General features: G+C 51.6%; 2 protein-coding genes across 2 annotated transcripts; one reads left to right on the top strand and one right to left on the bottom strand.

Annotated features, from left to right (window-relative positions):
- Window positions 1–5,078: 5,078 nt before the first annotated feature.
- PIERCE1 (piercer of microtubule wall 1) lies at window positions 5,079–6,708 on the bottom strand. Its single transcript, XM_054393249.1, has 3 exons — window positions 6,596–6,708; window positions 6,425–6,503; window positions 5,079–5,264 (listed from the first exon to the last, which is right to left on the bottom strand). Exons 1-3 carry the CDS (start codon window positions 6,706–6,708, stop codon window positions 5,079–5,081), a joined length of 378 nt encoding a protein of 125 aa, XP_054249224.1.
- A 199-nt stretch (window positions 6,709–6,907) lies between these two features.
- On the top strand, window positions 6,908–9,100 carry MRPS2 (mitochondrial ribosomal protein S2). The gene is made up of 4 exons (XM_054393476.1): window positions 6,908–6,935; window positions 7,016–7,102; window positions 7,407–7,536; window positions 8,214–9,100. Exons 1-4 carry the CDS (start codon window positions 6,908–6,910, stop codon window positions 8,755–8,757), a joined length of 789 nt encoding a protein of 262 aa, XP_054249451.1. The 3' UTR covers window positions 8,758–9,100.
- Window positions 9,101–9,862: the final 762 nt, after the last annotated feature.

Below are 9,862 nucleotides of genomic sequence, written 5' to 3'. Positions count from 1 at the left end.
TTTTTCTGTTTGTTTTCTTGTTTTTTTTTTTTTCCTTAACTTCACTCACGTGCCTGCAGCCAGTCTCCACAGGCATGGATTTTTGTCTGCCTCGATTCAGCTGCAGGGGTTTGGGGCCTTTCGTTTGGAATAGGTGAATAGGCTGATATTTTAAAATAGAAGCTTTCCAAGTACCTTGCTTTCAGAGGGTTAAACTGTATCCTGAGTTTGAATAGAGGTGATGGCAGCACTATGTACTGGTTGTATAAAATAAGCTGAATGTTTTCTGCTCCAGAGTTTTTTTAGTAAACCAACATTAAGACTTCCAAGGTGTCTTGTGCCCCAGTCGATGTGTCTGTGTTCTCTCTCAGTGCTACTTGTGGACTGATTCACTTTGAGTTTAAGATGCAATTCCCATTTCTTTGTGCTTTAAATGAAAACCTGATTTCAACTGGCACTTTTTTAAATTGATAAACTTGATTTGTATATAGCAGATGGTGTACATTGAGTTTATAATGTTTAATAAACTGGTTCTGACCATGGACTGCGAAACCAGAGTGCTCCTATGGTTTGTGTCATCGTCTTCAGCCAGCAGCTTCTCTGTGTTAGTTTGCTTTCCCTCCTGACTGTAAGCTGAAGATGGAATTAGTGTGTTATTAGGTGTTTTGAGTGAGGGATGTCACCCTTGCAGAGGATCATGATGTTTCCTTGGAACAGGACCTCAGTTCCTCTGCTTCTCCTGCTTCTGAAGACCCCAGTTCAAGTCTTTCTTTTCTAGATTTCTGGCTGGGTTTGTGGGTTTTTTTCTTTGGACGTTCTCCAGCTGGCCCACAGCTCTTCAAGGTGCCCAGGGTTAAATGTGTCACTCTCATGCTGTGTGGAGGAAGGATAACCTTGTGTGTGTTCAGACTGTCATCTTCCCTTGGATGTCCCACTGTGGTGTTGGCCCTTCGGGGGTTTGGAGGTCTTTTTTGGTAGCATTGTACCCTTCAAGGTCAAACTCAATGTGGCCCTGAGCAACCTGATTTATTTCAAGATGTCCCTGCTTACTGCAGGAGTGTTGGACAAGGTGACTTTTGAGGGTCCTTTCCAACCCAATGCATTCTATGATTCTGCTGTTACCTTATGTGTGACCATGACCTCTAATTTCCTTCTAACCCTGAAACAGAATCCAGATCATTAGAGATGTGGATTCTTAATGATAAAAGAAATGAAGAAGGAGAATCTACAAAGTGCACAGGAAAAAAAAAAAAAAAAAAAAAAAAAAAGTCCTGGCTGTTCTGGGGGCTGAGAATGGTGCTCAGCATTTTAGCAAAACCTTAACAGCAGTTTTCTTTGCTGGTGGTTGTGGGCAGGAAGTGGAGTCTCATCTTGTCCCTGCCTCTCTCCATTAGCAGCAGAGTGGTTAGCAAAAGGGTTCCTTGTTTGCTGTGCAGTTTAGCAGGTGAGAGCTGTGATACAGTTGCAAAGCTGGTGGATTCCTACATGGCATCCTCTGAGCACAGCCACCAGGATTAGCTGGTGATCCTTTCTGCCCATCCATCACAGACTGGTGGTAGTGATTCTGGAGTGGAGGTGGGATTGAAAAAGTTTTCTTGCTCATGGAGCACATTTTGACACACAGCACTGAAGTTCGAAAAGGCAAGGAGTCTTCAGGGTGGGAAGGAGGGAGGGAAACTGCTATTTTGATTTAAAAAACCATCCTGTGACCCTTAGTGTTTCTGTACCCATATGCTCTGGGTATTCCCTTCTCCCTCCAAGTCCTCCCAGTCATTTCATGTTGGCAAGTGGTTTTTTCAGAGTTTATCCCATGGGAGTTGCTGGCTGGCCAAGGAGGAGCAAGCACCAAAGGGGATGTAACTCCAAACAGGGTGTCAGCAAACATCTGTGAGGACAGGCTGAGGGAGCTGGGGTTGCTCAGCCTAGAGAAGAGAAGACTCTGAGGGGAGCTTAGGGCTGCCTTCCATTACCTGAATGGAGTTGTAGAGAGCAAGAAAGGTCTCCTCATTCAGGTTTCTGTCTTCCCTCAGAGGTTTGAAGAGCAATCTTCAAGAATCCTCAGGGGACTGTGAGGACTACCTTAATTTTTCATAAACAGCTCTTTGCTGCTATTTTAGCAAGATGTATTGAGATGGTGTCACTGCATTGTACCCATCCTTGCACACCCTTTCTGCTGCTGTTTTATTGATGTAAATGCTTTTTAAGAGCAGCAGTTTGTCTGGATTTGACAGTCCAGCCTCACACCATTGTGGCTGCAAAGGTGAAAATCTTCCTTTCAGACTACAGAGCAGACAGAGACTGTTTCAGGTGGTTTTTCTGCAGTGAAAAGTGCCATTTTTAGGGTGATGCTTGGAATTTGTACAGTATCTCAGGGTGACATGAGGAACACTGTGCAAAACTGCTCAAAGGAACTGCTTAGGAGACCCCACCTCAAACACTGCATCAAGTTCTGGTGTCCCCAGCATAACACAGAGCTGTTGGACTGAGCCCAGAAGAGGGTCACAAAAGGCTGGAGCACCTTTTCTATGAGGACAGGCTGAGGGAGCTGCCTTCCAATACCTGAAGGGATCCTCCAGGAGTGCTGGAAAGGGACTTTTCCTAAGCAATAGGACAAGGGGGAATGGTGTGAAGCTGAGGGAGAGTCGTTTTAGACTGAAGCTTAGGAAGAAGTTCTTCAGTAAGAGAGTGGTGAGACTTTGGAACAGGCTGTCTGGGGAGGTTGTGGATGCCTCCTCCCTCAGGGTGTTCAAGGCCAGGCTGGATGAGGCCTTGAGCAGCTGAGTCTAGCTGAGAAGTGTCCCTGCCTGTTGTGGGGAGGTTGGAGTAGATGATTTCTGAGGTCCCTTCCAACCTGAGCCATTCTAGGATTCTATGAATAAAACAAAAAGGAGAAATTAAGGCAAGGAACAATAAAGGTGTTCTTAGATGAAATATGAAAACAGGTTGGAAAATAATGTGACAAAAAGCAGTTACATTTATGTTTGTAAAAGGCAGTTTTCTCCCTAATTATTCCACCTGCAGAAAAATCTGTGGATACATTCACCATGAGAGTGGTGAGAGCCTGGAATGGGTTGTCCAGGAAGGTGGTTAAGGCTCCATCCCTGGAGGTGTTTGCAGCCAGGCTGGATGAGGCTCTGGCCAGCCTGCTGTAGTGTGAGGTGTCCCTGCCCATGGCAGGGGGGTTGGAACTGGCTGAGCCTTGTGGTCCCTTCCAACCCTGACTGATTCTATGATTCTATGTAAAATTATCACAACTGTTTATATTAATTCAGCACTTTATGTTATCTTTCATTTCAGATGAAAGGGAAGCTCTGAGAAGCTGAAGTTGTTATCTAGAGTGTACCAGAAGAACAGCAGTGAATGATAGAGGGTCACCTTTTTATTTTGGTATGTTAAATAGTTTAAAAGTTAGCTTTTCAGGCCCACTTTTGCTTAGTGTATTTATTAGTTCCAGTGTATTGGGTGTGTTTGCAACAAAGCTGAAGTTAGCCGCTCTTCTGTTTGAGGTAATCAAAGGCACCAAATAAAAAACAGAGTGGTTTGGTGGGTGTGAGTGGAATCTTGCTGCTGGCTCCAGGAACATGATGCTGGCTGGGGTTTGAGTGTTTATAAAAGCATAAAAGCACAGACCTGCTTGCTTGCTCTTCAGTGTTTTGCTTCTTGCCATCACTAACTAAAGAAAATACCTTTAATTACACCGTCCTCACCCTCCCTGAGTGGATTGTAAGGTGATACAGAACTGATACAAATAGGGAATATTTGTAACCTGAAGAAGATCATTTCCAGTGGCACTTGGACACACTATTAAACTAATTTCCTCTAGCATTAAGCTCATTTTTGGCACACTTATCAGGATGTTACACCTGTAAGGTAGGACCATTGTTCATCCATAGTTTCTCTTCAAGCCCAATTTTTAAGCCAAACACACTCAGATGTTCCTTTTAGTGCAGTTTCTGTCTGAATGATGCAATTTCACTGGCTGGATGACTCCAGGAGTTGCAATAAAACTTCAGAAAACGTTCTCCTGTTTTTGACCACTTGCCTTTATTTGAACAATTTCTTAAACCATTGTCATTTTGAGAGGTAAAAATGATAAACATGCTGTTGACAAGGCACCCAAAGGCTTAATGAGTCCCTCTGGAAAGCAGCCACTTTGGTTATCCAATAAATAGTCCAGACACAGGTTAAAAATCTGAATCTTAATGGTCTGTCTTGCATGAGCCAAGGATTTAAAGCATCGGTAGTGACAGAGAAGAGGTTAAAGGAACAAAGATGTAATGGATATAGTTCTGATAGTGATGACTCTCTGCTGCCCAGGAAGTAAAATGGTTCATAAGAGCTGTTGAAGTGACAGTGAGCCATGTGAAACCTTTATAAATTATTACTCCTAATAACAGTCATTCTGAATATAAATTATTTCCAGCTAGTACCAAAGTGGCTGGAGGTGTTTTTTCCTAATTAATGACTGAACTCAGTTTGGATAAGCACAGATTTAAGCTGTTTGTCTCCCCAGAAAACTAAATTTATCACCTTGCTGGTAGAAAACCATACCTAAGGCAGTTTGGCTTGCTTTTAGAAGTCTGCTGTTACCTTTAACCTGTTGATTTTGTGGCTGGTCATCACACTGCAGTAGCAAGGCTTACATTACCAAGCTGAAATGTTGGGTTTTCTCCTGTGTTCAGGAGAAAAATTGTCCTTAAGTCTTGCTTTGGGTGGTTGTGTGTTACCTGCTGCTGATTCTTGTGCCACATCAATTGTTTTCTTGATGCTCTATGGGGTTTTAATTCTCCTCGGTGATAACGACTGTGACACAATGTCTGCAATCAGGAGAGGTGACCTGGGGCTCTAATTAGAATCCCTGGTCCCAGCAAAGGACACAACCATAACAGAAACTTGCTTGGTGTGTGATGAACCAGCCTGTGCCCTCACGCAGCCCCTGCACTGACCCGGGGTGGTGCCTCCTGTCACACTTTGGGGTGGGGCCCAGCAGCAGATTTAGGATAAGGTTGGTGCTGTTGCCTGCTTGGTCACATTTGAGGGGGGGGTCTGGTTTTAATCTAGGCAGCCAGCAGCAAACTGAAGGTTGTGCTGCTGTGGGTCTAACAGAAGGATGGGCCATGGGGGCTGTAGCTGGGGTGGAAGTTGAGGTGGTCAGAGGTGGTGATGAAGTTGGCTGTGCCGGTGACTCGGCTCTTCTCCAGGCAGGTGTTGAGTCCGTTGTCCCGGTACATGCCACACTGTGCCAGGGTGTCCGTGAAGGCGTGGGAGGTGACGTGAAAGGAGGTCTGTGAGAGAAAAAAAAGGCAATGAGGATGCTTCAGACATCAACAGTAATAACACCTGCCCCATGGGGAAGGTTGGTGCTGTGAGAATCATGGAATGGTAGGGGTTGGAAGGGGCCTCCCAGAGATCATCTGGTCCAACCTGCGTGCTAAAGCAGGTTCATCTAGATCAGAATGCACAGGAACATGCTCAGGTGGGTTTTGAAAGTCTCCAGAGGAGGAGATTCCACAACCTCCCTGGTCAGCCTGCACTAGGGTTGATGGAGTCACACAGAATCACAGACTGGTGGGGGTTGGAAGGGTTCTGGAGATCATCCAGTCCAAACCCCTTGCTAAATCACCCACAGCCACTTGCTCAGGATCACAGTGTCCAGCTGGGTTTGGAATCTCTCCAGAGAAGGAGACTCAACAACCTCTCTGGGCAGCCTGCTCCAGGCCTCCAACACCCTCACAGTAAAGAAGTTTTTCCTTATGTTTAAGTGAAACCTCCTGAGTTCCAGTTTGTGTCCTTTGCCCCTTGTCCTATCACTGAGCATCACTGAAAACAGCCTGGCCCCATCCTCTTGGCCCCCGCCCTTTAGCTCTTGAAGAGCATCAATCAGATCCCCTCTGGGGCTGCTCTTCTCCAGGCTCACCAGCCCCAGGGCTCTCAGCCTTTCCTCCTCAGAGATGCTCGAGGCCCCTCAGCAGCTTTGTAGCTTCTGATGGACTCTATCAAACAGTTGCTTGTCTCTCTTGACCTGGGGAACCCAGAAATGGACACCAAGCCTCCAGGTGCAGTGTCACCAGGGCAGAGAAGAAGGGGAGGAGAACTTCTCTTGACCTGCTGGCCAGACTCTTCCTAGTGCACCCCGGGATGCCATTGGCCTTTTTGGCCACCAAGGCACATTGCTGGCTCGTGGTGAACTTGACGTCCTCCAGCATTCCCAGGTCCTTTTCCATGGAACTGCTTCCCGGCAGGCCATCACTCACCCATACTAGTGCAGGGAGTTATTTCTCCCCAGGTGCAGGACTTGGCCTTATGGAACCTCATGAGGTTCACCTCCACCCATCTCTCCATCTGCCTCGGGGAGGTCATCTCCAGGGGATGGCGCAGAGGCCAAAATTTGGGAAAGTGTCCCCAAAGCCCGGGGGTGCCGCCGGCACCTCACACCCCTACCTACCGGCACCTCATGCACCGTGGGGGCTCTGCTGCCGTACTCGCCGTTGGAGGTCCGGTACAGGGGGTGAGGCTCGGGCTGCCTGCGGGGAAGAAGCACAGATGGGAGCGGGGAGGTGCCGGGGGAGCTCCGGGGACCGAGCCCCACCAGCGACGGGACCGGAGCCGCGCTCACCCGTATCCCTGGAAGCAGGAGGGCTGCTGGAAGCGGCCGGGCAGGCCGGAGCTGGTGCGGTACCAGTCGCTGGTGCGGGCTCCGGGGCTGCCCGCGGCCTCCGGGCCGGACATGGCGGTGGGGACCGGGCCGAGGGACCAAGCGTTGCCCGGAGACGGGACGCTGCGGGCGGGCAACGATCGCTCTCAGCCCCGCCCCGGGCAGGGCGGAGGGAGCGTGCCCGGCCCCCGCCGCGCAGGAAGCGGAAGGTACCGTCTGACCTTGCTCATCCTCCTCCTCCTCCTCCCGCCCTGCGGCCGCGGGATCCGGAGTATGGCGGTTCCCCGGCTCTTGCGGGCAGGTAAGCGGCACCTGCCCGGTCCAGCCCAGCCGTGCCCGTCCCGCTCTCCCCGTGTAACCTCCGTCTTTTTCTCCCCGCAGCAGCCCCGCGTCTCTACAGCACCCTACCCGTACCGGCCCCGACACCAGCCCCGACAGCGGCCCCAGCCCCAGCGGCCCGGCCCCGTGGTGAGTGCTGCCTGCACCGGCCCCTTCGCGGGGGTCTCTCCCTGCACCCCCTGGCACTGCTGACACCTGGGCCCTGGAGCAGGCTGCCCAGAGAGTTCGTGAAGTCTTCTATGGAGAGATTCCAAACCTACCTAGACGTTGTGATCCTGGGCAAGCTGCTGCGGGTACCCTGCTTTAGCAGGGGGGCTGGGCTGGTCTCTTCCAGTCCCCACCGTGCTGGGACCAGGGTCCTTTCTCCAGTCCCAGCTCATCCTCTGCAAACACAGTAAGAGGAAACTGGTTTATTTTTCTCTCCTTCTCGCAGATGTGGATGACAGACTGCTCACTGTGCCCCTCAGCAACCCAGACTACTTCAACGTGAAGGAGCTCTTCTCCCTGAAAGATCTCTTTAATGCTCGTGTGCACCTGGGACACAAAAAGGGATGTCGGCATAGGTGAGCGGAACCCTATTTCACGACCCAGTACTTGTTGGCATCAGGAGCTTTCCCTAGACCATGTCAGCATTTAGGGGCTGTGATAAATCAGCTGCCCACACAGGCCCCCATTTCTGCGTGGGCATGGCTACTGCCCTGCAAAAGAGACCAGCAGGTGGAGAGAAGGGGATTCTGCCCCTCTGCTCTGCTGAGACCTTACCTGCAGTGCTGGGACAGCTCTGGAGTTCTCAGCACAGCAGAGACATGAACTTGATGGAGCAAAGCCAGAGGAGACAACAACAATGATGTAAGGGCTGGAAGCCCTCTGCTGTGAGGACAGACTGAGAGACTTAGGGTTTTTAACTGGAGAAGGCACTGGAGAGACCTTCTGGTTGCCTTTGAGTACTTAAAGGGACTGATCAGAAAGCACCTCTGGTATCAGCAGTACTTAAAGGGACTGATCAGAAAGCAGAGAGCACCTCTGGTATCAGCTGTACTTAAAGAGACTGATCAGAAAGCAGAGAGCACCTCTGGTATCAGCTGTACTTAAAGAGACTGATCAGAAAGCAGAGAGCACCTCTGGTATCAGCTGGAAGTTGGAGTGTGGGAAGGATTCTTTGGGGCCACAGCACACTGAAGCCCTGCTCGATGCCTGTAGCACCTTGTCCCCTTGTCTCACCCTTGCTCTGTCCCTCCAGGTTCATGGAGCCCTACATCTTCGGCTGCCGGCTGGACCAGGACATCATCGACTTGGACCAGACCATGGAGCACCTGCAGCTGGCCCTCAACTTCACCGCCCACATCGCCTACCGCAAGGGCATCATCCTCTTCGTCAGCCGCAAGCGGCAGTTCTGCCACCTGGTGGAGAGCACGGCGCGGGAGTGCGGGGAGTACGCCCACACCCGCTACTGGCAGGGCGGGCTGCTCACCAACGCCCACATCCACTTCGGCACCGGCGTGCGCCTGCCCGACCTCCTCATCTTCCTCAGCAGCCTCAACAACGTCTTCGAGCCCCACGTGGCCATCCGTGATGCTGCCAAGATGAACATCCCCACAGTGGGGGTGGTAGACACGAACTGCAACCCCTGTTTGATCACCTACCCTATCCCTGGCAACGACGACAGCCCCTCTGCCATGGAGCTCTACTGCAAGCTCTTCAAGATGACCATCATCCGCGCCAAGGACAAGAGGAAGCAGAATGAGGCCTTCGAAGAGCTGCGCAGCAAAGCGGAGGGCAAGTAGAGCCCACAGGACAGGCTCAGGCCATGCCCAGTAGCTTGGTGATGGGCATCCTGCTCTGCTCCCGTGGGTGCTGCAAGACTGACTCTGCACGCAGAGCACCGGCATTTGGCAGAGGAAGGGAGCCCTCAGCTCTGCTGCTGCGCAGGGATCCCATGGTGGTCACAGCAGTCTCTAGCTCTAAAGAAAATTGTCCAGAGTGACGTGAGGGGAGAGGAGCCAGGCCAGAGCCAGCTCCTGTCTTTGTGTTTGTCCTTGTTGCAAGGAGGTGCCTCTGTTCTGTGGCCTTCCTATTCCTGAGCTTGTGACCTCACATAAATCACCTGTATCTTGCTCCTCTTGACAAATAAAGGTCCTTGTGATCCTTTCTCTTCTTTTGCTTGTGAAATGGGGAGGTACAGGGGAGGCTGGCAAATGTTTATGGTTATGGAATGTGCAGTGAAGGGTGTTTGAAACCTGGGGACCCTCGTGGCATCACAGGCCCAGGGGCAGGGTGGGATGCAAGGCTGCCTGGTGTGGTGACACAGGGTTAAAGAGTCACTGTTTTGTCCCAGGGTCTGACCTCTGCCATCACCATGGGAAGCAGGCTGTGGGATGCAGCTGAGAAAAGGGAAATCTAACCCCTAACACGCCTTGTGTCTCTAGGGAAGAGCTTAGAGCAGTCCTGCAGGGGTGGGAGTCTGGTCCAGCGTGGGGAAGAGGTCTGGTGTGGAGGTCCCTGTCCCATGTCACCGTCATAGGTCCACGGCTGGAATCTCAAGCCCTGGCTGTTCGCTGTTCTGAGTCCTCCCGTCCAGCAGGGGGAGTAGGCGGGGGGGGGGGGGGTGGGGATTATGGCCTCGGCGCTTCCGGCCGCCCGCCCTATATAAGCGTAGGGCGGGAGCACTGCGGCCTTTTGGGCGCGGCGTGCGGCGTGCGGCGTGGTGAGCAGCTGCTGCGGGAGGGTGCTGCGGTCCCGCTCCTTGCTGCCGCTCCCCTCAGACGGGGAAGGCCCGTGCTGGCCGGACAGCACCCATGCCTCTCACACCGCCCATGCCTCTCAGATCGCCGGCCGCTCTCCCCAGCGCCTCTCCCCGCGCCATGTTGCGGCGAAGCCTGTGCAGGCTGG

Source organism: Indicator indicator, chromosome 28 (genome assembly GCF_027791375.1).
Source record: "Indicator indicator isolate 239-I01 chromosome 28, UM_Iind_1.1, whole genome shotgun sequence".
In the NCBI taxonomy this organism is placed as follows: domain Eukaryota; kingdom Metazoa; phylum Chordata; class Aves; order Piciformes; family Indicatoridae; genus Indicator; species Indicator indicator.
The sequence above is the reverse complement of the archived record's forward strand: the minus strand, read 5'-3'. Positions and strand labels throughout refer to the sequence as shown.